The 27,901-nt window shown below is 59.7% G+C and overlaps 4 protein-coding genes across 20 annotated transcripts; 2 read left to right on the top strand and 2 right to left on the bottom strand.

Moving 5' to 3' along the window:
- Window positions 1–509: 509 nt before the first annotated feature.
- Window positions 510–13,124, bottom strand: TPPP2 (tubulin polymerization promoting protein family member 2). Of its 9 annotated transcripts, XM_072772719.1 has the most exons (7): window positions 13,000–13,124; window positions 8,153–8,662; window positions 7,023–7,201; window positions 6,642–6,795; window positions 5,764–5,901; window positions 2,606–2,742; window positions 510–893 (listed from the first exon to the last, which is right to left on the bottom strand). In XM_072772719.1, the coding sequence occupies exons 3-7, from the start codon at window positions 7,193–7,195 to the stop codon at window positions 833–835; spliced, it is 663 nt and encodes a 220-aa protein (XP_072628820.1). In that variant the 5' UTR covers window positions 7,196–7,201; window positions 8,153–8,662; window positions 13,000–13,124; the 3' UTR covers window positions 510–832. The 9 variants fall into 9 exon arrangements, 7 of the variants coding, with proteins under 7 accessions (XP_072628820.1, XP_072628819.1, XP_072628824.1 ...); XM_072772718.1 differs by lacking the exons at window positions 8,153–8,662; window positions 13,000–13,124 and adding an exon at window positions 7,473–7,570 and having other exon boundaries at window positions 7,023–7,266; XR_012005629.1 differs by lacking the exons at window positions 2,606–2,742; window positions 8,153–8,662; window positions 13,000–13,124 and adding exons at window positions 3,149–3,212; window positions 5,394–5,501 and having other exon boundaries at window positions 818–893; window positions 7,023–7,255.
- On the top strand, window positions 2,713–4,966 carry RNASE13 (ribonuclease A family member 13 (inactive)). The gene is made up of 2 exons (XM_072772725.1): window positions 2,713–3,175; window positions 3,448–4,966. The coding sequence occupies exon 2, from the start codon at window positions 3,456–3,458 to the stop codon at window positions 3,915–3,917; it is 462 nt and encodes a 153-aa protein (XP_072628826.1). The 5' UTR covers window positions 2,713–3,175; window positions 3,448–3,455; the 3' UTR covers window positions 3,918–4,966.
- NDRG2 (NDRG family member 2) lies at window positions 11,125–20,434 on the top strand. Of its 8 annotated transcripts, none has more exons than XM_072772708.1 (17): window positions 11,125–11,504; window positions 13,121–13,182; window positions 13,880–13,960; window positions 14,315–14,356; window positions 14,753–14,858; window positions 15,082–15,202; window positions 15,379–15,441; window positions 16,578–16,638; window positions 16,848–16,934; window positions 17,127–17,183; window positions 17,345–17,448; window positions 17,868–17,912; window positions 18,211–18,262; window positions 18,529–18,576; window positions 19,013–19,048; window positions 19,204–19,255; window positions 19,422–20,434. In XM_072772708.1, the coding sequence occupies exons 3-17, from the start codon at window positions 13,886–13,888 to the stop codon at window positions 19,586–19,588; spliced, it is 1,116 nt and encodes a 371-aa protein (XP_072628809.1). In that variant the 5' UTR covers window positions 11,125–11,504; window positions 13,121–13,182; window positions 13,880–13,885; the 3' UTR covers window positions 19,589–20,434. The 8 variants fall into 8 exon arrangements, with proteins under 8 accessions (XP_072628809.1, XP_072628813.1, XP_072628808.1 ...); XM_072772707.1 differs by lacking the exon at window positions 11,125–11,504 and adding an exon at window positions 11,985–12,074; XM_072772710.1 differs by lacking the exon at window positions 11,125–11,504 and adding an exon at window positions 11,996–12,039.
- A 3,768-nt stretch (window positions 20,435–24,202) lies between these two features.
- Window positions 24,203–27,891, bottom strand: SLC39A2 (solute carrier family 39 member 2). 2 transcript variants are annotated; one of them, XM_072772716.1, is made up of 4 exons: window positions 26,187–27,792; window positions 25,880–26,010; window positions 25,612–25,662; window positions 24,203–25,113 (listed from the first exon to the last, which is right to left on the bottom strand). In XM_072772716.1, exons 1-4 carry the CDS (start codon window positions 26,299–26,301, stop codon window positions 24,481–24,483), a joined length of 930 nt encoding a protein of 309 aa, XP_072628817.1. In that variant the 5' UTR covers window positions 26,302–27,792; the 3' UTR covers window positions 24,203–24,480. The 2 variants fall into 2 exon arrangements, with proteins under 2 accessions (XP_072628817.1, XP_072628818.1); XM_072772717.1 differs by having other exon boundaries at window positions 24,976–25,113; window positions 25,612–25,657; window positions 26,187–27,891.
- Between the last annotated feature and the right edge of the window lie 10 nt (window positions 27,892–27,901).

Below are 27,901 nucleotides of genomic sequence, written 5' to 3'. Positions count from 1 at the left end.
AGATCACGCCCTGGGCTGCAGGCGGCGCTAAACCGCTGCACCACCGGGGCTGCCCGCCAACCCTTTTTAATATATAAGGCATAAGTAGTTCTGCCCTTGTTAGGAAGTTTGATTCACTCCTGAGAGCAGGGTTTGTTTATTTTTTTTTTAAAGTGTATTTATTTTTCAGTAATCTCTGCACCCAATGTGGGTCTTGAACTCAAGACCCTGAGATCAAGAGTCGCATGCTCCTCTGACTGAGCCAGCCAGGTGCCCCAGACCAGGGTTTCTCAACCTCAGCACTATTTACATTTGCTCTAGATAATTTTCTGTTGTGGGAGCTGTCTTGTGCAATGTCTGATGTTTAACGGCATCCCTGGCCTCTACCCACCAGATGCCAGTGGCACCTCCCACTCGCAACAACCAAAAACCGTCCCCAGACATGACCAAATGGCCTCCCACTGCGCCCCTCATCCCTCTCCCACTGAGAACTTCTAAATTAGACATATGACCTTGACCAAACTCCTCTCTCTCTCTCCAACTTAGTTTATTCATCTCTAGGGTAATTCTCATGTGTGTAAAGCCCAGTGTAATGAGGCAACAAATTCCAAAAAATCTCAGGTTTCGAGAGCAGACAAAACCATGACAAGGGGGTCAGCACAGAAGAAGCAATGCTACGGATCAGTACCTCGGAGATAGGATTTTAAAGACCGAGCCACTAGAATTGCAGTGCAGAACCCCAGGCCGGTGGCACACTCAGCAGCCTTCCTGGTCCTCTGCTCATGTTTTGGTAACGTGCTTCTGTGTGTGTCTTTCCTGGCAAATCACACCTGTAGTCTAGGCTCGAGCTCTTTTATTTACCTTTACATCGCCCCCACCATTCGTCAGAGTGCTTTCCAGATGGTACTGGACAGCTTTAAAAAAAAAAAAAAAAAAAGGTTATGAGACACAGGGCATGGCCAGTCATAGAGAGCTTCATGAAGATGAACTTTAGGTGTCAGGGGGGCTCCATGCGGGCAGAGCGGGGCTGGGGGGGTCCCTTGGATCATCTGGGGAATAAGAGCAGCTTTGCCGATGTTGGGTTGGGGAAAAGAGCGAGTTGGTGCAGAACCTGGGAGATCGTATCCAGCTTTGTGCTGGTTATGCGCCGTGTGACGTGGAAAGCCACGTCCACGCTGATCATCTCGCCTTCTTCTTGCAGCCTCATGAGGCGAGGAAGGCATTAATCCCGTTTTATAGATTGAGGAAGCGGAAATTCGGGAGGTCACCTGATACCAGGCCCTGAACGCTTCCTCTACGACCACTGTCCGCTCCCTAACTGCGCGGAGGTGGCTGGTGGCCAAAGGCAGCGAGTGAAGGGACAGGAAGCTCAGGAGTTCCGAAAGTGCCTCCTCTTCTCAGGGAAGCTGCAGCTTTGTGCAAGCAGGGAGGCCAAGGCGCCCTGCCGGGGGGACAGGAGCAGATTTCCTCAAAACCAAGACTTGGGTCAGCCGAGCTCGGGCCCACCCCGCCTGGCCCCACTCGGCATAGACACGGCCTGCAGGATGCGGACGAGCCACCGGCGTGTGGCTTCACCTTGCCTGGCGCTGCACACTCCCCGGAGTGTCGTGCAAGCAGCCTCCGTGGGCTGAGTGTTCGCGTGAGCTAGCTGTGTGGGGGTGACGGGTGAGAGCGGGGCCAGGGGCGGCACGGGGGACGGGCCGGGGTCAGGGCGAGGGCCTTCTGTCCTGCGAGGCCCAGAGTTGTCCTGGGGGGCAGAGAGCCGAGCCGGGGGAGCGACAGGGCTGCCGTCCCGAGGGCTCGCGTGTGCCAGGCACTGGGCGGGAGGCCGGTACTGCCCCGGGGCGGCCGGGGTCCCGCATCCACAGACGAGGGGACTGGCGCTCGTGGGGTCCTGGTGGACTGAGCCGGGTGGTGGCACGGCCTCCAGACCGCGGGGCAGGGGCCCTGGGGGGCCCGTCTGGTTTACTCGGAGGGCCTGCTCTAAGCCCCAGCAGCCTCTGCCCCCCAGGCAGGGCTCGGGGGACGGATGCCTTGCCCAGGTAACTGAGGAAACGGGAGACCACGCAGGCGGAGGAGCAGGCAGGGGGAGCCGGTTCTGGACTGCAGGCCCGCAGGAAGAGCGCGCCTAGGGTCTCAGCGTGAGCAGCTCGGCGGGATGCCTCCAGGACTCTCATCACCCCGGCTGCGGCTGCGCGGGGCCTGGGAACACCCGAGGGCCTGTGTCCTGACCCCCGGCCCGCTCTCCAGGGCAAGGATGGGGGTCCCTTCCAGGGCGCCACAGCTGCGGGGAGGCCCAGTGGGGAGGTCCGGTGGGGAGGCCCGTGGGAGGAGACCATGGGAGGAGGCCGTGGGAGGAGGCCGTGGCAGGGCCGGGAGCTGGCTCTTCTGCTCTAACCGAGTGGCAGGGGTTGACCAAGAGAGTTAAAGTCCGGCCTTTGCCCAACATGACAAACCACAGTCGGACTCCGCTCCTCTGGGCTCAGGGCCCACACTTAGGGTTCCCCCCACCCCAGTGGGCTGGGGCCTCAGCCTCAGGAGCCCCCAGGCTGCGGGGAGGGAGTTGGCTCATGGTGTACCGGGGCCCTGGGGCCGGGGTGGAGGTGATGATGGGGCCTGGGGCCACCTGAGCTCTCGGATTCCCGCTGGGGCTGAGGGGCCGGGTGGCAGGCCCTCTGTTCTCCGAGGGTCAGGACTAAGCAGCATTTCGTTCCTCAGAAACATGACAATGCTTTTCCTGCTCGCCATCCGGGGGAGCGTTGCCTACGGAGCAGAGGGAACATCAAAGAGAGTCCGGGAGCTTAGGGCCTCTGGCAAGGAGCCGGAACCAAGTGTTCTGGGACAGCCGAAAGGAGGAGGCCAGACAGCAGCGTGTCTGTCCTCCCACGTCCACCCCCGAGTACAGGGGCTCCTCAGACTCGGGGACGCTCCCTCCTCCCAGACTGGCCTGTGTCCGGAGAGCCCTCCGGCCCCTCTCCCCTTGGGGCTGGCTTCAGCCTGAAGAACTGAGGCAAGAAGGATTCCTGCTCCCGCCCCGCTGGTCCTCCAGCTCCTGGTCCTTCTCCGGAGCCGTCGGAGAATCGGAGCGCAGCCAGTTCCTTCCGTCCCCTTTGCATTCTCCCCCCGAGAGGTTGACCGAAGGCAGAGATCATCAGGAAGAGTCGCTCACCCAGGGGCCAGCTGGACCTTCTGTGCTGTAAGTGCTACAGCTCACAGCGCGTGACGCTGGGACCCTGAGGTGGACCGAAGGAGTCAGGGGGTGGTTGAGGTGGCCGGCCAGCTGGGTGAACCTGGGCAAGTGTCTCCTCTCTCTGGGACGTGAGGACTTGGCTCAGATGAGCTCTGAAGTACGCCCAGCTCTTAGGGTACGGGGGCACCTGGCAAGGCTGGGGGAACACTGCAGGGCCTGGGCAGGGGCAGGGAGCCACTCGGGGCGCGCCTCTGCCTGAACCATCCCAACCCTACCAGCAGGAGGAATGGCACACGCTGTGGCCCGGCTCCTGTTTCTCCAGCTCCTTCTAGGGCCAACTCTGGTTGTGGACATCAGGGTGCAGATTGCCACCAAGAAATTCCGCATGTTACACATCGAGTATCCCAGGGTTAACTACCCAGAGGGCTTCCAGGGCTATTGTAACGGTCTCATGGGCTACGTGCGGGGCAAAAAGCAGAGCTGGTTTTGCCCCCAAACCCATTATATGGTGCATGCCCCCTGGAGAGAGATCCAGAAGTTCTGCAGGTACAGCGACAGCTTCTGCGAGAATTACAATGAATACTGTACGCTCACAGAGGACTCCTTCCCTGTCACCATCTGCTCTCTGGCCTCTCAACAGCCGCCCACGAGCTGCAACTACAACGACACCCTAACCAACCAAAGGCTCTATCTGCTCTGTTCTGGAAAGCGTGATGCTGAACCGATAGGTATCATTGGCCTCTACTAGGACAGGGAGGCTTTCATTCTGAACCGCCTCCTACCCCTACCGCCCTCACACACCGCCTATCCCTGCCCCACACACGCCCAAACCTCCCCCTACAAGGTATCCTCTCTGACTTCAAAGCAGCCAGGATCCGAGAGAGAGAGAGAGAGAGAGAGAGAGAGAGAGAGAGAGAGAGACCAGGAGGACAGGACAAACGGCCAGAGCTTCAGTCACCATGCAAAGTCATCCTGCCTCGCAGGCTCTTTCCAACTTGTTTACCTCCTTTCTTCCCCCAACATCCCCCTCTCCCACAGACAATCTTACCCACCCAAGAAGCTGACTGTGTCCAGTTGGCAGTGACTGTCCATCCGCTGGGCCAGAGCCTGAATCCTGGATGGAGGCCCGGAGCCTCGGCTCACACCATGGCAACAGGCACCCAGCTCCATGTCTTAACTCCCCATCCCACTGCCCTCCTCCTCTCAGCCTTCCCCAGCTCCCTTAGGACTCTCCACTCACCCATTCAAGCCCCGGGAGCTAGAGGGACCTCCCTGAGACCCTTAGACTCAATCTAGCCTCACTGCTCCAGAACCACCAAGTTCCCAGTCTGTTCCTCTCTATGAAATCACCGATCTTCTCTCCGTATCACCTGTTCTTTTTTTTCCCCTCCTCTCACCGCAGAGCCCAGGGTGGAACTTCTGTTGTCGCCCTGGCTTCCTTTCTCTGATCTTTTTTCCTTCCATCCTTCTTACTGCGGCTCACTGGACTCTCAACTTACCTTCTCCGACCTGTTGCCCCCAAGATTACTACGGTATCCCTTTCCTTCCCCAAGCTCCTCGTTACACCCCCTCTTCCCCCGACCCAAACTCCAGGATCTGCTGCTGACAGGACGGGGTGAGGTGACCTGGGTTGTAGTCATGGAAGGTTTTAAAACCACATCTGAATTATGTTAAGATTATAACCACTGGATGAAACTGGGGTGAAGGGTAGGTGGGACGTCTCTGTACTACTTTTTGCATCTTCCTGTGACTCTATAGTCATTTCAAAACAAAAATATAAAAACACATCCTGAATCAGCTCTGATTTCACTCCTTTTCCCTCAGCGCGCCCGCCAGGACTCCTAGTCCTGGCGACCACGCACCTCCGGCTGTCTTCCTGGGCTACGCTTAGCTGTCAGTGGGGTCTCCTGTTCCACGTGTACCACCATGGAGGTGGTGGGGGTGTAAAACTCAGTTCCAGACTAGGTGTTAAAAACGGATTCTCTCTTCCCCCCAGCTCGAGCACAAACTCATAACAGGAGTCAAGCTAAGTCCTTGGCCCATTCTAGCTGGCTTCCAGTTCTCCAACAAAGCCCGGACTACAACAGATGAGGAAGGCAGAGGGGCAAGGAAGGGCCTAGCTGGTGGTGTCCGGGTTAGATGACGTCAGGTCAGGAATTACTATTCCTCTTCGGGAGATAAGGACGGTGGATACCAGTAACCTATGAATGCGAGGAGCAAGTACCTTTGCCTCCACATCTGGTTTCTCTCTCACCCCCAAATGTATTCCTCAGCTCCGTTCTCAGAAGCAGTTGTTGAAGGGAACGCTAACTTCTGGCTGGGAGGCCTGAGGCTAAGTAGAGAAAGGGTGCAGAGCTGGAAAGCCTGACTCCTGGGGCCTTCTCTTGCCTCTCTCTGCACCAGTGGGCCCGTCTATCCCTCATCCTGATGGAAGACACAGCTCGTTGGCTGCTGCACACACCGATGTTTATTGTTCCCTAGGTTCCCTGGAATTTAAGAGGCCAGGTTGATGGCTAATTGACCCTAGCTGTTGGGGTTACTCCTTATTTGCTGTTCTTCTTATCATAGGTGCCAGCACCCTTGTAGCCACTCACATAGCCTGAGTTGTCGGTCGCCTCTTCCCGGCCTGCGATGCCTTTGCCCTTGCCACTCTCGTCGAAACGCTCCTTGTGGCTGCCCGTGTACTTGCTGGTGTCTGTCAGCCGGCTCACCCCCCCCACTGTTGTTGCTTTCTGCAAGCCAGAGGATGGGGGGGGGGGAGTCTGATCCCTCTCTCTTCCCCTTCACTGTCACAGCCCTTCTCCAAAGCTGGTCTTTGACTCTGCTAGTACTCGATGGGCGTGGGCATGGGGCTGCTTTTGTTAGGGGCCAGGTGTAGCGTGTACTCACGGGTGGGAACTCATGGGAGTGCACGAGTCTGGTGTGTGGGAATGAATGGGGTGTGTGTGGATTTTTCTGCTTCCAAGGGAGTTATTTTGACCAGGCTGCAGCCAGAGAGGACTTCAACCCCAGTATGCAAGGTCCCTCCTCCTGGGAGAGGCTGATTTGAAACCTAGACTAGAAGGAACTTAAAATAGAGAGGGAACAAATAGGGAAGAGATGGTGGGTGAGAGGCAGGTGGTCAGAGGTTGCACCTTATAGGAGAGCAGGAAGAGGAATGAGGAGCAGGGAACCCTCTGAGCTCAGGGTTTCCCCACTGCCGTCCGGACACTTGGGAACTAGTCTCAGTTTTACCATTAAGGTAGATGTGGACTCCTCTCTGGGCAACAAGCTCCTCATCCCTGAAATTACCAGATGATCTCCCAAGTCTGCTCCAATACCAACGGGGCACCGGAGGCTTTCGGCCTCGTCTCCCTCGGGCATTAATTACTAGGGGCAGAGGGTAGGGACAAGGATGGTGGGAGGGGAGACAGGAGCAGCAGGGACTTTGGGGAAGTAGGGTCAAGGGTGAGGGATGAAGACTGCCACTCACGGTAACACCAGTGGTAGCTGGATCCTTGCCCTCCATGAGCTTATAAATGTTCTCCAGAGCTTCATCTGGCTTCTTGTCCTTGAATCGCTTCTGGCCCAGTTCTTTCATGGCCTCCTGGAACTGCTGAAATGTGATGGTTCGGGCATTCTTGGCCCTGGTCAGTCGGACAGAGAAACCCAGGAGCTCTGGAACATGAACTCTTCCCCTTCCAAGGTCCACCCCTCTTGACACTGAGTGTCCTGGGGACAGGGACTAGCACAGGGCCATGGGCCCAGCAGGTGCCCAGTGGACCCATTATGCATGCTCGCCACACGAACCCTTCCATAGCCCGCTGCCTTGCTCGGTCTACTCACCACCCCTACCTCCTCTCTGGTCCCTTACTTGACTTTGCTGAATACGATGTCCACATCAGTGGAGGTGACCGTCTTGCCGTCCATGATGCCACAGTCCCTGCAGAGCTTGGAGAAGTTTTTGTTGTTCATTTCAGTGCCGCTGCTCGAGGATTCTCCGAAGACAGCAAACCGCTGGAACGTTTTCCCTGCTTCTGATGCCATGATCAACTGGAGGTGGGGGAGGACAGCATGGGGGGGGGGACTCGGGGGTGAGGGAGGAGGGGAGGGGAGGACTGCAGAGCAACCACGATGAGGATCAAGATAAAATCAGGGTCAACAATAGGAACAAAGCCCCTCCTCCCCGTTCCTCTCTTTCCTTCTCCCCCTCACTCCCATCCCACCTACTGCTCCCGGCACCAGGTGTCCTGGTGTAGATCCTACCTGCTGAGTAATCACCACTGCCACCCACTCCCCACCGCCCCCCCCCACTCTTGTGCACCTGAGAGTACCCGGATGGTGTCTGACCCTTCCCAGTCTCCCTTTATTAAGTGCGTGCAGGTATGTGGGAGCTGGCTGACTAGGGACACGTGTGACAATGGGGAAACAGGGGAGGAGACGGAAGCTTCTATGACCTCAGCAGTGCTTACTTGACATCACCTCCAGGCCCGGATATGGCCCTAGTCTTGGGAGAGGGGTCCTTTCATTTCCCCACTTTGCATGCTACGCTGAGCAAGTTGCCAACCTTCTGATCCCTCCAGCTGATCAAACTCCCTCGTCATTCCAGCCCAGCCTGACCTGGTCTCCCGGGTCCTGGTCACATTGGCTTATGCTCTGCCCACAAAGCTGAGAGGAGCCCAGGGAAGAGGTTAATGAAAACAGGTTGGCATCAGCCCCACAGTGTCCTCCTTTTTAGTCTCAAGCTCAAGGCAGTGATCAAGATGGAGAATCCAGGGATCCCTGGGTGGCACAGCAGTTTAGCGCCTGCCTTTGGCCCAGGGCGCGATCCTGGAGACCCGGGATCGAATCCCACGTCAGGCTCCCGGTACATGGAGCCTGCTTCTCCCTCTGCCTGTGTCTCTGCCTCTCTCGCTCTCTCTCTGTGACTATCATAAATAAATTAAAAAAAAAACTTAAAAAAAAAAAAAGAGATGGAGAATCCCAGTGGCTTTGGCCACCAACCTCAGATCTTTAAATGGCTTCCAATGTTGGGCTCAACACGGCAAGAGCATAGGCCTTGGAGTATAACCGATCTGGATGGGTCGAGGTGAACAAAGCCAGGGTGGGTGAGTCTCAGACTCTGAAGATCTTCCAGATAAGTTTCTGTGCAGATCAGGGATGTTCCTCAGCATTTCTCTTAGGCTTTTTCTGGCCAGAAGCCATATAGATGGATGAACTTCAGGGACTCTAAGCAACCAGATTGATGACTTCCCTTCCCTTCCCTTCCTGTCACTTCCTTGTGCAACAAATCCTTTCTTTCCATTCCGATTGCTCTCATGCTTAATCAAGCCCTCGTCATCTCGCAGCTAGTGGGTTTCTCTGGCTTCTAAAGGATCTCTCTTCTAGGGGTGACCAGGGGGCTCAGTAGGTTAAGTGTCCAACTCTTGATTTCAGCTCAGGTCCTGGTCTCAGGGTTGTGGGATGGAGGCTGCCGTAGCTCAAGATTCTCTCTCTCTGTGCCTCTTCCCAACCCTGAAAGAAAGGAAGAATCTCTTTTCTAAATGGAATGCTTCCCCCCCCCCGCATTAATCCATCTTTATCACCCACCCATCATTAATTTTCACAAAACTATTTTTTATCCATTAATCCCGTTCAGGAACACTGCAAGGATCTTCAGTGCCAAGGCCTTTTGCCTGTCATTCAAGGACTTTCACACGAGGTCCCCACTGACCAAACAACACCCACCTGTCATCAGTATTATTTTTCATCTGGGGCCATAATGGCTTGATAGGTTACCTCATAGGGGAAAGAGCATAGCCTTGGAGTGGAATGAATCTGGGTGGGGATTTGCGTCCTAGATTTGTCTTTTACAGCACTAGTTGGTTGACCTTGGGCAGATCACTAAAGCTTCTGTTTCAGAAATCGCTGAGCTTCATTGAGTTCCTCACCTGTACTGGGAGGACAACAATAGTATTGCAGGAAAATATACAGGAAGTACCTTGCACATAGTAACTAATATTCAATTTTCCAAAATAACATATTTCTGCCCTCAAACTTTCCCTCATGCTCTCATTCTCCGTGGATAGAATGCCCCTCTCTCCCACTCAAATACTCTGTAGTTGTACTCCTTACAGGCTGGTACATCATGGGAACAAAACCCCTTTCCTCTTCTGAATTATACCAAGACAATGGTTCCTACTTTGTGGGCTGTGGTCTGCTGGGGAGAGGATTTCTGAATTACTGCACGGGCCCCTGGAATCTCCATGTAGGCAGATCATTGATCATCAACTGAATAAATAATATGCCTTGCCAACGCAGATTATTATTATATACATAGGTACCATGATTATCAGAATTCTATACAAACGGTCATGCCTAGTGGGCTCGGTCAGGAGAGTACGTGGCTCTTGATCTTGGGGTGTAAGATCGAGCCCCACACTGGGTGTAGAGATCATACTTAAAATCTTAAAAAAGAAGAATTCTTTATAAACTTATTTCAAAGTATTGCTGAACTCATGGTTGGTCTCCATCAGAGGATTCTAAAACCATCAAGCGGGAGTGGAGATCTCTGATCTCCTACTTGAGAAGAGTGGGAAATGATTGCCGTAGGATTTGCTCCCTAAACAATTAATCTGATTCGAGCATTATTTTTCTTAACTTTTTCTATATTTATCACTTCTCCCACCCACTCCATCATAAGCTTCTAGAGAGAGCATGACCATCCCTCACACTTCTTTGGATTGCATGTACACAGCAGCTTGCACACAGTAAGTGCTTAAAACTGTTGCTTCATCGAATTCATAGTTTGAAGCTGCTTCTGACCCAAGGGAAGGAAGTTAGAGAGGGATGGCCCTGGTTGGGTCACTTACAGCTGGGCTGCGCTGGCCCCTGGCCCGCCGGAGAAGAACCCTACCTTAGAGCCTCTGCCTCCTTTCGGCCTGTGGATCGCTGAGACCCCCGTCCCTGAAGCAAATAGATCCCAGTGGAAATTCCCCACCTCCCTCTGCCACACGCCCCTGCGTAGGCCCCTTATCAGGTTCCCCCTGAGTCATCCTGACCCAGAGACGAATTTAGATGCTGGAACCTCCAGGTCCTGCCCTCCCCCACTCCGAGTAAGACTACTTTAGACACATCAGAGATGGGGGCAGGCAGGCAGGCAGGAGGAAGCTCTTGCTTGGGGCTGGCTTTCTTCCCCAGCTCCGGGAGGGCTGGGGACAGCTCTGCCCGTCCTGCCCAGCTTTATCTGTGGTCCTAATGCCAACAGCCTTTCCCCGTCCAGGAGAGTGTTAAACTGGCATCCAGAGGGAAGAGGGGACTAGGCCAGCTGCCAGGGTGCCCAGCTTCTGGGCCGGTTTCTGAGGGAAACTGTTATGAAGGGAGTGGGGGAAGGGAACAGAGGAAAACTCTGGTGCTCGGAATTGCGAGAAGGTTTGGGGGTCCTTTAGATGTGACGAAAGCTGGGCTTGATCCTGACCAGTTCTCCTGCTCTGGGTCACCTCCTCCCTCTTGGTCCCTCCTTCTTTCCAACAGACCCTGCCAAGTGGGGATGAAAGGGGCATTGATGTTCCTTGGATGGGAGGGGGTTGTGGGTGGTGAGGGTGGTGGTGGTGGGGTGGTTCCCAGGCAGGAGGCGGGAGGGCAGTTTGGGGGTCTTGGGGGGGCAGTCTGTGCTGGTGTTGCGGTTGGCAGCTCCAGTTCCATTGGCCATTGTTCCCAACTGGCCTGCCGCCCAGCCCCCGAAATGGTAACTCAGGAACCAGGCTGAAGGAACCCGGAGTGGGGACCCTGGTGGGGAGGGGGCGCTGGGAGGGTGCAGGTGGGGAGAAACTCCATCTGCCTTCCTTGTGCCTGAGAGGCTTGGGCACCCCTGGGCCGCCTAAGCACCCCGTTCCCGGTGGCCTTCCTCTCGGGCACAGGAAGGGTGCAGCTCGGCGGGGGGGGGGGGGGGGGGGGGGCGGACAGGCCCGCAAACCCACCGCAAGCCTCAGAGGACTCAGCAGTCCCAGGGAGAACCGCCGGCCGCGCCAGTCTCCCCCTCCTGCTCCGGGGACCAGGAGGGGTGAGCGCCCAGGCCACAGGGTCTCCTGGGTTCCAGCCCGGGACACCGCGTCCTGCCCGAGCCCCGCGCCGCCCCCGCAGGCTTGACTCCGCCCCCGCGCCTGTTTACCCTCGAGTCGGAGCCCCTGGGGGTCCCTGGCCCCTCCCCGCCCCCCCTGGGGCCTTGACCCGGGAGTCCCCGTTGGCCATCCTCCCCCCTCCTGCGAGCTCCTCTATTTATAGCGGCCCCCCGCATTCCCCGCCCCCCCTCCCCGCCTTGTTTTCCAACTTCTCCGGGAGCCGCCGAGAGCAGGCGTCGGGACGCAGCGGCGAGGAGGTACCGGCCCCCGGGCACCCCGGGGAGGGAACCCCGCTCCCCGCGACCCCCGCCCCGCCCCCGGCGCACCTGCCCCTCCCGCCGAGACCCCCGCCTCCGCGGCGGCGGTCCCCGCCCCTCCCGCGGCCTCACCCCGCGGCGCCCGCCTGCCCTGCGAGTGGAGATGGGGTGTCAGCGCCCCGGGGCCACCCCCCCGCCCGGCCCGCTCCGGAGTCTGGGGGCGAAGGGAGGAACCGCGGTGCGATAGGCAGTTCCCGGTCACGGGGGGCGGGGCCGAGGGCGGGCGCGGGGCTCCCCGCGGGACGGAGGGTCCCCGCAGCCCACGGCCGCCCGGTGCAGGGGGGCGGGGGGCGCGGGGCGTGGAGGCTCCCCGCGGTCGGCCTCGCTGGAGCAGCCCCGCCCGGAGTGGCGATGGCCGGGGCGGGGCGAGGGGGGCGTGCTCGCCCGGGCGGGCGGGGCTGCGGGGAGCCGGGGGGGGGGGGGGGGCGGGGCGGGTCCGCGGGGAGCCCTCGCCGGGCGGGCCGCACAGTCAAAGGCAAGTGAAGGTGGAAGCGGCCGCGGCGGCAGCAGGTCGGGGGAGGGGCGGGCGAGGGGCGCGAGCCCGGGGGGCGGCCGCCGGGCGGGGGGAGGGGGGTCGGGGTCCCTCGGGGTTGGGCGCGGGGGGCGCACGGAGGGGCGCGGGCCCAGGCCCGGGGAGGGGGTCGGGGTCCCTCGGGGCTGAGCGCAGGGGGCGCACGGAGGGGCGCGGGCCGGGGCCGGGGGGCGCACGGAGGGGCGCGGGCCCGGGGATGGGGGGGGTGTCGGGGTCCCTCGGGGCTGAGCGCGGGGGGCGCACGGAGGGGCGCGGGCTGCGCGCACAAAGGCGGAGGCTCAGGGGGCGTGCGCGGGGCTTGGGCCGGGTGCGGGCTGCGCGCCGGCTGCCCGGGGGTCGGTCCCCACGCGCGCGGACGGCGTGGACGGGGCGGGGCGGGTGCGGGGGGCTGGGCCCTGCGGTCCGCTCCGTGCTGCGCAGCCCTGCCTGGGCGCTCGGTCCTTGCGGGCCGTCGGGGAGGCCGCCCTGCTCCGCTTCTCCAGCCGCGGGACCCACCAAGCCCAAGCCCGCGTGGCGGACACACGCGGAGGCGCGAGGCTCGCTGCCTTCTGTTTCTAAACGTTTACATGGGAAACAGCCGCGCTCAGCTGCTCAGCTGCCCGGGCCCACCGGAGCGCCGTCACAACCCTGAGCACCCCCCACCCCCCACACCCGGCCCCCACTTCCAGTTTGCAGATAGGAAACTGAGGCCGAGGAAGTAGCGAGTTGGCCAAGGTCACGGCCTTAGCGGCAGAGCCGGGACTGCATCCGCGGTTCCAGGAGCCACATCTGCGCCCCCGCCCCCCAGCCCCCCCATACCCGCTCTCCGCGGCGCCCCAGGCCCCCACCCGCAGCGATTGGGGTGAAGCCCGGAGAAGACGCGCTCATTGGACCGGGGCGTAGAGACCAGGGAGGGTTAGTGACCTGGGGCGCTGGTGTCACAGGTGGTTAGTCCAGATAGTCCAGATCTTGGCCGAGGCTCTCTGTCCCGACAGGACCCGGCGTCCGTGGCCGTGTCATTCACCTCGTTGCCTTGTTTTCTCAGACCCCAGAGCGCGCAGAGAGCACACTGACCCCTGACCCTGCCGCGCAGCCAATAGGAGCCCAGTAAGTGACCCCACCCCCAGGCCACTGCACAGGTGTCCCGGCTCCTCGGCTCCTCCTCGGAGGCCCCACTGAGGTTGAGCCTGCTCTAGTTTATCCACAGGGTCGGGTCGGGAGGGACAGTGGGGAGGAAGGGAAGGCCCGGGTCACTTGGGCACGGGTGCCCCTTGCCCTTTTCTTGTCTCCCCCCCCCCTTTGTCAGGGTTCTCGGATCCTTTTTAGCCCCTTTCCCTTGGAGCTGCTGACCTTGAGGCTTAGTTGAAGGTCACAGTTAGTTATGAACTCTCACTAGTCCATCCCTCAGTGTCGTTGGAGTACCCGGTCACTAGCGGTTAGTTGCATCCTTACCTCGCTGGGGGCGGGGGGCAGGGGTGGCCCCTAAATATAGCCTGGGAAACCAGCTGCTCCTGCCCTACCCCAGGGTTTCCTTCCAGGGCAGAGGTGGGTCCAGAGGTGTGGGTGTTGAGGGGCAGCGATGCGGATGGCCTTTCTGAAAAGACACGGTGTCCTGAGTCCTCGGCCACCAGCGCTCCATCCCAGCAGCCTGGGCCTGGATGTGGGGCTGGGCGCCGGGGAGGCCCTGGCAGGTCGCGGCCCAGTCTTCGGCTCTGGGGCCCCCTGGCCCCTGCACCGGCCTGGGCTGAGAGAGGAAGCAGGCGTAGGCCACCTCCCCGACCCTGGTGTTTCGTCATCCTGCCAGGCCACCATGGCGGAGCTGCAGGAGGTGCAGATCACAGAGGAGAAGCCGCTGTTGCCAGGGCAGACGCCCGAGACGGCCAAGGTTATGAGACCCCCTGACCGACTCCCAGGCCCGAGTTCCAGACCTGCAGGCATCCCCTCGCCTCCTGCCGCCCCAAATCCATAATCTCATTCTAATCCGCACCCATGTTTTCTCCACCTGGACCCACGTCTCTCTCCCCGCCGCCGCCACGGGAGTCCAGGCCTGTGCCCCGTCACTGCACTAACCTTCATCCTCTTCATGTCTCTTTGTCATCTCTTTCTGTCTCTTGTCTTGGTCTTTTTGCCCACCTGTCATTGTCTGTGTCTGTCTCTCCATCTGTGACTACACGGCTGTGTGTCTCTGTGCATATCTGTTCTTGTGTGTGTGTGTGTGTGTGTGTGTGTGTCTCTCCAGGAGGCTGAATTAGCTGCCCGAATCCTCCTGGACCGGGGACAGGTAACAGCTTGGGGGGGTCCCTGCTGTCCCAGGGCGGGAGGAGGGGTTCTCTTCTCCCCCAGTAAGGAGAGGGCCCCTACTCTCTGCTTTCTTCCCTTGCATTCCAGTCTCTTCCCGTCCCCATTTCTCCCTTTGCTTCCTTTCTCCTCCTCAGGGTTCCTTGGTGCTCTCTCCTCCTTCATGATTCTTTTCCACCCTCAGAATCATCTTCTGTTATTTTATTTACCCAAACCAAATTCCTGTCAGTCCTATTTCTAATTCTTTGCTCTGGACTCCTCTCTTTGCCCCCCCCCCACCTCAACTCCCCGACTCTGTGGGCCTTTTGTGGGTGTCCTACTCTTGCCTCTTTTTCTTCTCAGCCTAACTGCCTCCTGATGACAACCTGTTTTTCTGCAGACTCACTCTGTGGAGACACCGTATGGCTCTGTCACTTTTACTGTCTATGGGACCCCCAAGCCCAAACGCCCAGCGATACTCACCTACCATGATGTAGGACTCAACTGTAAGTACCTGCGCTTCTCCTCCCGCTCCTCCTCTGGAAGAGGCTGGTGGGAAGGGTCAAGACCCAAGGCAAGGGCTCGGTCAGTACGGGCAGGAAGGGAGCCATGTGGCGCGTCCAGCAGGCATTCAGTCCTGGTCGGACTATGGCCAAGAGGGCGGGCTCTGACGCGGGGATGCTGTCCCCTGGCTGATTCTACTGTTGGGGCGGCGGGGATTCTCTTTAGATAAGTCTTGCTTCCAGCCGCTCTTTCAGTTCGGGGACATGCAGGAAATCATTCAGAACTTCGTGCGGGTTCATGTGGATGCCCCTGGAATGGAAGAGGGGGCTCCCGTGTTCCCTTTGGGGTGAGAATCAGCTCCTTCTCTCCTCACCGGGCTTCAGGGCACAGGACAGGGGCGGGGAAAGAGGACCAGGGGAGGAGGGAAGGGAGGACGGCGGAGACTCTGGGAGAGGGCGACCCCTGAAGGCTGGGGTGGCGGGGACGGCCTGGCGTTTCCCTTCACGTTCTTCTCTTCCGCAGGTATCAGTACCCGTCTCTGGACCAGCTCGCGGACATGATCCCTTGCATTCTGCAGTACCTGAAGTGAGAGGCTGGGGAACCCCCAACGCGGAGCTCTCTGGCTGGCACAGGCGGCCCTCGGGACTGCTGTGTGGCCTGGGGTTTCTGGGCAAGCTGTGGTCTCTGGCCCAGCTAGATCCCCTTTCTGTGTCTCCACCTGACTGTTAAGAAGAAGTGGGGGGTTGGAAGTGGACTTGAATCCCCAGAGTGGTCCTGACAGATAGAGACAGGAAGACGGATAGAGACAGGAGAACAGATAGAGACAGGAGGACGGGCGTCCTGATCTGGAAGGTAGAGGAAGAGGAGGCGCAGTCCCAGGGAGCCAGATAGACTCGCCTCTGCCCTCCAGCGCCCTCCTGCAGACGCACACCTGGGGCACACCTGGGGCCGCCCGGGGCGGGAGGGGCAGCAGGGGAGCCTGGGGGCCGTGCACTCAGTGCTGACACCTGGGGCCTGGCCCTGGCTCAGCTTTTCCTGGGCACCCGGGCCCTGCGCAGCCCCACGTTGTTGGCCATTTCCCCATTCTTCCTATTGTTTGCCGACGTGGTGTCTTTTTTTTTTCCCCCATCCTGCTTCAAGCTCCTTTCTTCCCGGTTCCTCACAAGGAACCAGGAACTAAAACAGAACAAGTTGAACTAGCTCCGGAGAATTGAAAATGGACACAGAGCTCTGTAGGAAAACACTGTCTGGTTGCCGGATGGGTGTTTCTTTTTAAGATACCAGCTCCCCGGGGCGCATGGGTGGCTCAGGAGGCTAAGCGTCTGCTGCCTTCAGCTCAGGTCGGGGTCCCGGGGTCCTGGGATCAGAGTGCCCAGTCTCGGGCAGAGCAGGAGCCTGCTTTTCCCTCCCTCTCTCTGCACCCGCCCCCCCCCGCCCCCATGCTCTGTCTCTGTCTTTCTCTCTTTCAAATAAATAAATACAATCTTAAAAAAAAAAAAAGATACTAGCTCCCCAAGAAAGGGCTGAAGTCGGGTTCAGGGTCCTGCACTGGCTGCCAGTATCAGCTGTTAGCTCCTTGGTGCCCCTCTTTTTTAGCAGCCCTCAAGGGGAGGGTGCGGTCCATGCTTTGTGCATGTGACCTTGGGAGGGAGGGTGAGGGATTTGCAGGGCCAAAGGTTTTGGACACCAGGGCCTGTTGGCTATACATTTCTCTTTCCCAGTTTCTCCACAATAATTGGAGTTGGTGTTGGAGCTGGAGCCTACATCCTGTCACGATATGCTGTAAGAAATTTTAAAAAACCCAGACGGGGGAAGGCAGGTTTAAGGCCCACGGCCGACTGATTAGGAGACTCCTGTGTGCCCATGTGTGTACGGGGAGGACTTGGGTACAAGGGTGTGGGCCCCACGGGAGCGTAAGCGGCCGGAGCTCAGCTGGAAGGGGGTATGGCCCCGCCCTGCCTCTGATCGTCCTACTTTCTGCTCCTCCTCAGCTGACCCACCCGGATACAGTCGAGGGGCTTGTCCTCATCAACATTGATCCCAATGCCAAGGGTTGGATGGACTGGGCGGCCCACAAGGTTTGGAGGGACCTGCGTATTGAGGTCGAGGGTGGGGGCCCCGTTGTGTGGGTCCAGTTAGGCTCCACCAGCATGCTGGTTGGCCTGTGAACTTGAGGGAGCGGGAGTGGAGCAGGAAAGATGTGTCCCTGTTGAGTCTGGCTCCCTCCTCTTCCTCGTGCCCTGAGCTTGTCCACCTGCCCTTCCTCATAGCTAACAGGTCTCACCTCTTCCATTCCGGAGATGATCCTCGGACATCTTTTCAGCCAGGTGGGTGCTTGTGGAAGAGGGAGCCGGTAAGAGGGGAACCGGCAGGGGCTTGAAGGCCTGGGGTGACTTCCTTAGAGGGGACGGGGTCCGGGGCAGGAAGAAGGCTCACCGTTTTTCTCTGGTAACTTGATTTGTCTGCTTCTTCCTTTTCTTTCCTTCAGGAGGAGCTGTCTGGAAACTCGGAGCTGATACAGAAGTACAGAAACATCATCACACATGCGCCCAACCTGGAGAACATTGAACTGTACTGGAACAGCTACAACAAGTGAGTGGGGGGCGCTCGTGTGGGACAGAGGCGATGCAGGCCCAGGGCCCGAGAGGGAGGCCGGGCCCCGTGGTGCCCCCAGGGCAGGATTTCGGGTCCCCTAGGGCAGCTGCAGGCCAGGTCCTCCCTTCCTGCTGTTTACTTCCCTTGGACTTTTGGATTCCCAGAAGTGAGGTCACCTCTGGTCCTGCTGCCCTCCTTGCCCCCTTCACTGCCCTCTGGCCAGGCACCTGGGGCACAAGCGACTGCAGGGCTTTTCGGCCTGCCAGCCATCTTCCCCTGTGGCTCCCACTTTCAACTGTTAGTATTCAACTGTGATTTGGGGAGGAAGACGGCTTCCTCAGGGAGGGGTTGGCTTCCATCCACATGGATAGCGCTGCCTGCCTAATGTTCCTGCTCTCCTTTGAACCCCTCCCTAGTCGCCGAGACCTGAACCTGGAGCGTGGCGGTGCCGTCACCCTCAGGTAAGACGTGAGGAGGGAGAGCTTTGCCCCTTTCCCCAGATCTTCCCCAGGTGCTCACGTTCCTTAGAAGACGGGGAATCTCTTAACAGGGGATTGTCTTGTCATCTCCCACCCCACCCTGTGGAGCAGATCCCATGCCCTCTAGGTCTGTCCTCCCCCTTTGGGTCGTCTGGGAAGGGTCATGGGGTGCAGAAGACTCTTCCCTCTTTGGGGCCAGACGTTTTCCAGCTGCTCTCCTGGGAGGTGGGTGAGGGAACGGCAGGGGCTCACCCCCTTATCCCTGACACTATGATTCTAGGTGCCCTGTGATGCTGGTGGTGGGAGACCAAGCACCCCATGAAGATGCAGTGGTCAGTAGAGAACTTTGAGGGGGGAGGTGAGGGAGGGCTGGAGTCCTTGGGTGGGGTCAGTGGGGTAGCTTGCCTCTTGGGAGGATTTGGTGTGGAATTGGGAGAACAGCTGTGGGACCTACGAGGTTGATTCTTGGTAAGAATGAAATGGGTACGGGGCTGCTAGGAAGGGAACCAGTATCTGGGTCCCTGGGTCCCCACGTCCTTTGGATGGGAGAGGCCACGGGGCATATGACCTCATTCATTCAGCCTCCTGCTTGCTCCAGGTGGAGTGTAACTCAAAGCTGGACCCCACCCAGACCTCTTTTCTCAAGGTCAGTAACCCTGCCCCAGGCCCTGCCTGACTCCTGACCCCCTGTCCGGAGCCATGGGTCCTCTCCACATTCAGCCTCTAGGCCCTCAAGTGGGGTAGATAAAGAAAATAAGCTCTCAAGATGCCTGGGTGGTCAGTGGTTTCAGGGGTTGAGCGTCTGCCTGCGGCTCAGGTCGTGGTCCCGGGGTCCTGGGGGCTCCCCGTGAGGAGCCCGCTTCTCCCTCGGCCTGTGTCTCTGCCTCTCTCTCTGTGTCTCTCATGAACAAATAAATAAAATCTTGAAAGAAAGAAAGAGAGAAAGAGCGAGCGAGCTCGCAGGGCCTGCAGGGAGGCTGGGAAGCTGGGGAGAGAACCCTTCCACCTCTTGGCCTGGCTCCTTTTGTCTCGGTCTGTGGCTCTTCCTCTCAACGGCGGTCCCCCCTCCCGCCCCCGCACAGATGGCCGACTCTGGAGGTCAGCCCCAGCTGACGCAGGTGAGCGCCCCTGCCCTCCGGGACGCGGCTGCGGCTGGCCCCGAGCCCTGTACACACGCCGCTGCCGCGTGCCCCTTGCCCAGCCCGCCCCGGCCCCGGCCCTGCCCCGGCTGGGCTCTGACCCCCCCGCCGCCCCCCCTCGTCCCCCTTCGCAGCCAGGCAAGCTGACCGAGGCCTTCAAGTACTTCCTGCAAGGCATGGGCTACAGTGAGTACTGGGGGCCCGGGGCTGTCGTGGAGGGGGTGGGCACCGAGGGCTAGTTCTGGGACTTAGCCTGGCTGTGAAACCATCGCCCCGCCATGCGTGACCCGGTTCCATCCCAGTGCCAGGCTCTCCTTCCCACCTCCCGTCTGCTCTGCTTCTGCCTCCACAGTGGCCTCGTCCTGCATGACTCGCCTGTCGCGATCGCGCACGGCCTCGCTGACCAGTGCGGCGTCCATTGATGGCAACCGGTCCCGCTCCCGCACCCTGTCGCAGGGCAGCGAGTCTGGGACTCTCCCTTCAGGGCCGCCAGGGCATACCATGGAGGTCTCCTGCTGAATGGCCTCGGTTGCCCTGCTCACCGGACCCAGCCCTCACCTCCGCCTGCACTAACCTGGGAGGTCCTAGGGCGCTGGGCCAGAGTAAGGGAGGACGGGTGGATCATGTGGGGAGATGACCTTGATCTTTGATTGCTACCCTAACCTTGACCTCTAACCTGTGATTCCCCTCAGCTCCTGAGAGATGCCCTAATATCTAGATATTAGGACAGATGTCCTAATATCTCTTAGGGACCCAGACCCCTAAATTATCCCTCTCCTTCATTCTGGTGTTAAGGTGGAGAGGGCACGTGTCCCCTCTCCCTAATCTAGGTGTCCATAGATAAGGGATAAGAGGTTGTGGTAGTCGTCCCATGGTGCCCCCACCAGACTCTCCCTGCTTACCCCACTGCAAGGGGAGGGGACTTGGGGCTGGGACTCCATTCACCAAAGCTGATATGGCTTCTCATTAACCCTTCAGATCTCTGAAGAGTATGGGCCTAAATGAATGTGTGTCAGAGAAGGCTTGCTGGTGGGTTAGTGGTCCTCAGGGTGGGGTAGAGACATCCAGTGTGTGAAACGGAAGTCGGAATGGTGGGCTGTGAACAAGTCTGAGGGAAGGATCAGAGCTGGGGCAATAGGAAGGGGCCTGGGGCCATTGGCTGCACTAACTTTGGTAGCTGTGTAGACAGTGTGTGTCTACAGTGGGAGGGGGAGGGAGCTCAGCTGGGACAGGGCTGCTTGGGGCTTGGCGTAGGGGTGGGAAGGGCTGCCTTGGGGCTCTGCCCACACTGTGTCGTGTGCGGAGGGTGCCCTCCTGTGTCCCACAACTTCTGCTGTAACAATAAACTGTAGAGGAACTGACCACTATTCCTTGCCTGAGTATGCCTGCATCACGCCCTTTCCCCAACTCCACCCGCCCCCCGCCCCACTCCTGTGCTCGTCTCAGATGTGTCACGGGTACTTCACAGAATGCGACTGCAGAGTCGCTGGCCCCAATTCCAACAGGATGGTATCGTCCTAGATAGTGATAGTATCCCCAAGTCCTGGGGACAGGGGAGCCACGTGGGTGTTACAAGACTCCCTTATTAGTCACGGATCCTCTAGAAATGCCACAGGGTTTCAGAGATGTCACCAATATCACGGTCTTAAGAAGGAAGTATAGAATGCTGGCTGAGTGTCCAAGGACGTCTGTGATCACCTTCCTGCAGGATCCTCCTTAGCCGGTACCTCTATTCCATTTTGGATGGTTCAGTACAACGAGGAGACCAGGCCCCACTCGGTTACTGGAGAGGTTAGGTTGCTCATAGTTGGTCCCAATCTGAAGACTCCCTCGGGAGGATAACAGCCCGACAGAGGATTTCCTCTCAGGAGACCTCTTGCCCCATGAATCTGAGAATTCGGGGCATTAATTAGACTATGTTTGTGGTTCTCTGAGAAGCTTTTCAACGAGTGTGCACAATACTCATCAAGAGGACTTCGGATATTCCGTGGCTGTCGCAGGCCAACTCTCCGGCTCTCGGGAGCACAAGAAGTAAGAACCAAGAAGGCACCCTGTGGTCACCGATAAGAGTACTGTGGGGGGAATATTACAGGGTCATTTGCTGGATTGCTTTATGGAGTCTCCACAGACAATTACACGCATTGCTCAATGGAACTGAGCCGAGGACTGACGCAGTGTGTGGTCCGAGGCCCACACGGTGAGCGGAGGGAGGAAGGGATGTGTCCTGGACGCACTCATAGGACCCAGCGTTTTTTCAAGGAGCTGGGCCAGGATGAGAAGGGGCAGGGGTATCCGGTGACACGGGGAGTTCTCGCGCTGGTGCTGGCAAGGGCGACGGGCGGCCACTTGCAGGGCGGCAGGTGCTTAGGGGCCACTCGAGAGCACAGAACTACCATAGCTGGAGTCACTGGGCCTAGTGGCTCCAAGGCAAACAAAACGCGGGGAAAAGGCAACGAACTCAGCGGCCTCAGCCTTGACTGACAGGAGGCTGGCTCAGTCCACATAGCGAGCCGCCTTCCCCCTAGGGGGTGTGAGTTCGAGCCCCGTGCTGGGCGTGGAGCCCACTTAGAACAAAACCCGAGAGGGGTGCTGTGGTGTGCGATGGAGGGGACAACACCGTGGGCGAGGCCGCCTTCCGAGGAGGGGGACCTGATGCTCAGGTGTATACGTGCCAGGGCGTGTGGGGCTGAGGTGGTGGCCATGTGGGTCCTGCAGCTGTGTGGCCGCGAGCACCCTGCGTCCTGCAGCTGTGGGCCACGAGCACCCTGCGTCCTGCGGCTGTGTGGGCCACGAGCACCTTCTCCTGCAGCTGTGTGGCCGTGAGCACACCCCGAGTGGGGGGAGAGCTGCCCTCTGTGGGGACAGGGAGGGGCCGCCGCCCTCAGCTGATCTCCTGGTTCCGCTGGCCCCCACCTTCCGGGCCAGCCCACGGTGGGGGGTGTGGGCGGCCACGGACTAGCTGGAGTAACTAAACCAAACCAGGCCCAGACTTGCGTCCCTCATTCATTCAAAAGGTGTGGCGGGAGCCTAAAGGGTGAATAGTTGGTTGACGCTTGAGAAAGGGCTTGAGCAATGGTTTTCAGAGCTCGCTTCTACATGATCGCCCACATAACACAATAGATACAATTTATTCTGGCCTGGCCATAAACTTAAATAGGGGTCTGTGCTGTCCTTGCTGGTCTGTTAACCATATACAATGTTCCTTCGAGGTATATACACCTGGAGCAACAAGCTTATCTATTAACCAAGACCCTAAATCTTCTGCGCCTTGGGTGTGTCTTGCATGCTGGTAGGGGGAAAGCTTGGAGGGATTCACAAATATGCTAAGAATGGACACTTCCTTATCTTTGTTTTGCTTATGCTATATAATGCTGTAGAACCTTGAATAAAGCTGGCACTGCTTGGACGTCATCCACTGTGTCCCTCCTGTCCCCATCTCTTTACTTTTATTTTCCTCATCCCCTTAGGACCCTGATCGTGTTGCCGCAGAGCACACAATGCAGCGGGGGGTGGGGTGCAGGGCCCTCCTGTGCTTGGCATGGCTCTTCCTTGCCTTCCCCGCCGCCCACGTCTCTCCCTAGTGACTCGGGCCCCGCTGCCTCAGTCTCCCCATTCCAGCCCCTGCTTGGCTCCCTGGCCCCGCGGCCTCTGCAGAACTTGGGAAAACGCTGGATCCTGCCATTTGGGTGTAGGAGCCGCTCTGTAGCTTCTGGGCCATGACCCGGTTGGGCCTGAAGAAGGCTCCATGGGGCCCTCGGGTCCCAGGGAAGGGAGGGGAGTGGTGGACGGAAGGGGAGAGCACCGGGGCTGAAGGTGCCACGAGGGCCGCAGGCCGGAGGAGGCCGCAAGGGGGCCGCAGCCACACGTCCTGGCACCTGTGGCCGCGGCGGCCCAGAAGCACCGGCAGGGCCCCGGCGCCCAGTGTGCTCCTCCTCAGGTCTCGGGCCTGTAGCCCCGCAAAGCCCTGTGCCCCGCCGCTGCTGTCTGTGCAGCTGGCCCCTCCCAGTCACCCCTCCACCCCCCAGTTCCAGGCAGGGCCCCCGCAGGTGAAGGCCGCAGGGCATCTGGGTGTATCCCTCCAGGCCTCCGGTGCCCCAGGAGGCTGAGCCACCTGCTGCGCATAGGCAGAGGTTTCTGTCCTCTGGCTTCAGGCTGGGCAAGGCCGACAGGGGCGGGAGGTGGCTGATGGAGGACAGCGGGGTGGCCTCCCCCCACCCCCGCCTCCTCTTGTGGAGCCCCTTGTCCCTGCCCCTGAGGCCGCAGCTCCCATCCAGGCCCTGTCCCTGCCCCTGAGGCCACAGTTCCCGTCCAGCACCCCACCCCACTGGTCCAGCCCCCTGCAGGCTGCAGCTCCAGTCCATGCCCTGTCCAGCCCCCACCCCCTCCGAGGCCGCAGCCCCGTCCAGACCCTGTCCTTGCCCCTGAGGCTGCAGTTCCCATCCAGCCCCCCGCCCCCCATCACCCCAGGCTGCAGCTCCCGTCCAGGCCCTGTCCACACACAGAGAGACAGATGGCCGAGCGGGGAGGGGCCGGGGGCCGAGGGCCAGGTAGAGAGGACGCGAGGAAAGCCGTTTGGTGGCAAAGCCCAGTAATCACCCTGGGAATCTATGTGGCGCCTTTCTCCCTCTGCAAACGCAGTGCTTCTTAATCCCTGAGCACAAGGCGGGGGGGTGGGGGGGGGTGGGGGCAGAGGCCCAAAGAAGAGCCACGGCCTCCCCGCGGCCACGCAGGCTCGGGGTGCACAGCGGGAACCAGGTGGAGGGAGGCTTTCCTTCGCCTGCTCTCTGGTCTGCTGGACACGCTGCAGTTGGCTGATAGCAGGTACTGGATGGTGGGTGGGGAGCGTAGGGAAAAATCTAGAGCCCATGGTTTGGTTTTACATCCCTTCTCTCTAAATGCTAAGAACTCTGGCTCAGTTTCTCAACACCTGTGGGTCAGGCAGGAACAGGCTGTTGGAATTTCGGCAATGCTCCCAGGTGTGGAGGGCATGGCCCGCAGCCCCCAGGATGGCTAGGGGCCCGGATTCCACAGGAGAGGATGACACCCAACATTCAGCCTCTCTACTCCCCACCCCGCCGCTGTGTGCAGCTCCTGGGCCCCCCGGAGGAATGAAGGGTAGTACGGCTCAAGGGGAAGGGTAAACCGGACATTTTATTATACACGGTCGCATAAGCGGGCAAGAGTTGCATCTGGAGCGATGCTCCTTGCATCAACTCTCCAATTTATAGGCACCCAGCCCTGACGTCCTTTTCCCGGGCCTGGAGGAGAAGTGGGTGCTCATGTAGGAAAAGGCCGTGGTCCGGTTCAGGAGGACGAGGCCTGGTGCGCGTCTCATAGTCTCAGTGGAGGAGGCCAAAGCCATTTGAAACACGGTGGCCATCCTGGTAGGTCCACCCGACGCCAGGAGTCTCTCAGGCCCACAAGGCGATGAAGGCCATGAAGGCGAACCCGGCAGCTACACAGCCCCACTTGAGCAGAGGGGCCTCGGGGCTGGCCAGTTCCCGGGGCAGAACTTCGAGGAAGGTGACGTACAGAAAGGTGCCGGCAGCCACGCCTTCTAACACAGCCTGGGCCAAGCCTCGCCCCCCCTGAGGGTCCCCTTCAGTGGCAGCCAGCCCCAGGACGAGGCCCACGGGGGACATGAGAGCCAGCGACAGTATGGACAACGCGGCCCAGCGGGCTCCAGCGCCTCTCCGCACCAGCCGCAGGCCCACGCCAAACACCACGAGCCCCTTGTGAGCCAGGACGGCCAGACAGAGCTGCACCGTGGCCGCTACCGTCGGCTGCAGCCCCACGGCCAGGCCCTCGAACACCGAGTGAAAGGACAGTGAGAGCAAGAGGACGAGGGACCCAAGGGGCCCCTTCGAGGGAGAGGGTGGCGGTCCGTGGCTGTGCAGTCCCGGGACGTGAGTGCCACCCCACTCCTCCTCCTGCACCGTGGTTCCTCCAGCGGCCCCAGGACAGCACTGCAACGCCAGCGACTCCAAGAGGAAGACCAAGAAGAAGCCCAGGGAGATGAGGAGCTCTCCGTAGGGGTACCCCATCTGGGAACGCAAAGAGGGGCTGTGAGGCGGGAGGGGAAGAGCCCCAAGTACGCGGGGCGGCCACGGGGTGGGAGGCGAGGGATGACCGATCCATAGAAACTGGCCGCCTGCTTGCCCTGCTGGCTCTCACTCTGGCCTTAGCCCCTCTGCTTCAGATGCTTCCAGATGGATGCAGCATATTGGGCGGAAAGAAGGCCAGGGGAAGGAAGCCAAGAGCAGGGATGGGCAGCGACAACAAGAATCCCGGAGGGACCAAGGAACATGAGGTGTCGGGGTTAGAAATCTGGGGAGCGAGAGGCGTGGCAAAGGGGCCAGAGAAAGGCCGACGGTAAAGCAGAGCTCTTCCTGGGGTCCCACACATCCAAGGGGTGTGCAGGCTTCCCCTTCCCTCTGGGATGTCGGCTGAGGAGCAGAGGGGACGCCCGGTTTCCCGACACCGTCCTCCCAGGAGCCTCTGGGCCTGCTCCCCTCCAGCGCGGGGCCCACGGAGGTACTTGCCTGAGCGGAGTCGGAATCCTCAGAGGCGTTGCCCACCCTTTCCGTCCTGTTCTAGGGAGAGAAAGGCGGGGATCAGGTGCGGGCAGGGCAGCTCGGCTGCCTCCTGCCCCTTCAGCTGCTCGGCTCCCCTCCACGTCCCCTGCGACTGGCCTTCAGGCCCCCGGAGCGGGCCTCTCGCTGGCTCCCACCCTCATCCTCTGCCGTCCCCACCACTCGTCTCCGCCACTCGTTTTGCTTATTGCTCCGGCCTCACCGCCCCGCCGCTCACCTGCATCATGAGCCCCTGGATCTCAGACTCGATTCCCTCCAGGGCTTCGGCGGTCATGTGCATGAGCCCCGCTCCCAGGAAGACCCCCGCGGAGGCGCAGCCCAGGAGGCTGAGGGCCCGGCGGTGACGGCCTAGGGAAAGGAGGAGTCACAATCCGGTGGCCGTGAGACGGCGCAGGTGCACAGGAGCCGGAGGCAACACCCCGGGTCCCTGGCTCGGGGACGGTGAGGGCCTCGGAGCAAGGGCTCGGGATGGGCAAGGGCTGCGGCCATGCCGCCGCTTCGGGGCTGGAGGCGGCCGGCGGTACCTGTAGCTGCATCAGTGTGGAACCACTTGAAGCAGATGGGAATAAGGCCGCAGCCCAGGGTGAGGAGCAGCAAGGCCAACAGGCAGCCAATTTTCGCTCCTAGCAGTGGCTCCATCCTGGGGGGGCAGGAGCAGCAGATGCCTCAGAGCGGCAGGTGGCAGTTGCGGGGTTTGGGGCGGGAGAGTGGAAGCAGGTGGTCAGTGCTGGTGTCTGCTCTCCCGAGTCCAGGAGGCTGCTGGGATCCTCCTCTGTTGCGCTGCCTCTGCTTGCACAGCCTGCATAGCTGCCTGGGGCCCTGCCCCAGATTCCCGCCCTCCCCCTACAGGGAGGCCCCTCCCCCGGCTTCCAGAACGGGAAACCAGAAACTCCGGACTCCCTGCCAGGCACAGCCCGAGCTGTGTCTTCTCTTCGGGGCCATGACTAATCCCAAGGCCATGGACACTCTTACTTCACGCCTGGGACTGCTCCAACGCCAGGTGGGAGTCTAGGGTGGGTCCTTCCCAGACCCCTGGGTGCGCCTCATTCAGGGCGTCAGATCTCAAGCCTCCGTGCCCCTTCCACCCCGCCCATGTCCGCAGGTCTCATGGGTCATTGTGCTGATATCCGAACCCTACCTTTTCAGAGGGGATTTGAGGCCACCTTCAGGTAAGGAGGTGGGGCTGAAAGGTGCGGCCCGCCATGCTGTGGGGACTCTACGGAGGGGACTCCCCTCTCCTGTAACCTCAGAAACACAGCTCCAGGCATGGCAATTTCCAGGTGTGTGGGAGGAGTGGAATCTCCAGCATTACAGTATTAATGCTGTTCCAGCTTTTGACCGGGCCGGTTTTCAGATATACGTAGAGCTTCCCCGGCTCACGATGGGACGACATCCCGATGGACCCACTCTAAACTGCAGTGCATTCAACGCACCGAAGCAGCCGATCCCAGCCGAGAGCAGCCTCCAGCGTGCTCATGACACCCGGATGCCAAGCCCGCAGTTGGGCAAGATCATCTAACCCAAGTCTATTCTGTAATAAAGTGCTGAAGTCCACGCACTTTGCCACACGCCGTACGGGATGTGAGAAGCAGAGTGGCTGTGTACCAGCCCTCCTGGCACTGCCGCCTGGGAGCCGTAGCTGCACAGCATCACCAGAGACCACCGTACCCGACTGCCAAGCCGACAAAAGACTGGGTTCTACTGGATGCGCCTCACTTTCATCTCATCTTAAGGTTGAAAAGTTTGAAAATCAAGCCATGATAGGTCGGGACTGTGTCCTGGGGGAGAGAGGCTGAGATTTTAGGGCGAAGAAAACTGCTCTAGCCCTGAAACAGTGAGGCTGAGTGAAAAACTGAGAGACGACCCAAGCAAACCGAAGGGTCCTGCCTGGATCTATGGGGGTAGAGATGGAAAACTCAGGCTCCGTGGCGATCAGCTCTTGAGGAAACTGGGCTGGGGAGCTGACGAACCCTGAGAAAGATAGAAGGAAAAGGGAAGAAACCACAGGCTGGGCAGCCTGGCTCCCCTTCTTAGTGGCCCCCTAACAACCCGATGCCCACTGGGCCGGTGCCCGGAGACTGGGGGCAGCTTTCCCTACCAGCCCCACCACTTCCCCGGGAGTCCTGGTCTCTGGTAGAGGCAGCAGCACTCTTACTGGAGAAGGTGGGCTTGGGGTCCGTGTGGGAGCGTGGGCACTGAACACCTGTCATAGGATAGGCCGTGACGACTGGGCCCTGGA

This window comes from Canis lupus, chromosome 13 (assembly GCF_048164855.1).
Source record: "Canis lupus baileyi chromosome 13, mCanLup2.hap1, whole genome shotgun sequence".
NCBI lineage: Eukaryota > Metazoa > Chordata > Mammalia > Carnivora > Canidae > Canis > Canis lupus.
The sequence above is the reverse complement of the archived record's forward strand: the minus strand, read 5'-3'. Positions and strand labels throughout refer to the sequence as shown.

Excerpts from the sequence above, each read along its gene's own strand:
- RNASE13 (XM_072772725.1), top strand. The coding sequence starts at position 3,456 with ATGGCACACGCTGTGGCCCGGCTCCTGTTTCTCCAGCTCCTTCTAGGG.
- TPPP2 (XM_072772719.1), bottom strand. The coding sequence starts at position 7,195 with ATGGCATCAGAAGCAGGGAAAACGTTCCAGCGGTTTGCTGTCTTCGGA. Across the intron at positions 5,902-6,641 it reads CAGCTACCACTGGTGTTACC|AAAGCAACAACAGTGGGGGG; the intron begins GTGAGTGGCAGT and ends TCTGGCTTGCAG. Across the intron at positions 2,743-5,763 it reads CGACCGACAACTCAGGCTAT|GCAACGCTCCCCCGGATGGC; the intron begins GTGAGTGGCTAC and ends TCTGCTCCGTAG.
- NDRG2 (XM_072772708.1), top strand. The coding sequence starts at position 13,886 with ATGGCGGAGCTGCAGGAGGTGCAGATCACAGAGGAGAAGCCGCTGTTG. Across the intron at positions 14,357-14,752 it reads TCCTCCTGGACCGGGGACAG|ACTCACTCTGTGGAGACACC; the intron begins GTAACAGCTTGG and ends GTTTTTCTGCAG. Across the intron at positions 15,442-16,577 it reads TGCATTCTGCAGTACCTGAA|TTTCTCCACAATAATTGGAG; the intron begins GTGAGAGGCTGG and ends TCTCTTTCCCAG.
- SLC39A2 (XM_072772716.1), bottom strand. The coding sequence starts at position 26,301 with ATGGAGCCACTGCTAGGAGCGAAAATTGGCTGCCTGTTGGCCTTGCTG. Across the intron at positions 26,011-26,186 it reads CCACACTGATGCAGCTACAG|GCCGTCACCGCCGGGCCCTC; the intron begins GTACCGCCGGCC and ends TCCTTTCCCTAG. Across the intron at positions 25,114-25,611 it reads AGGATTCCGACTCCGCTCAG|ATGGGGTACCCCTACGGAGA; the intron begins GCAAGTACCTCC and ends TTGCGTTCCCAG.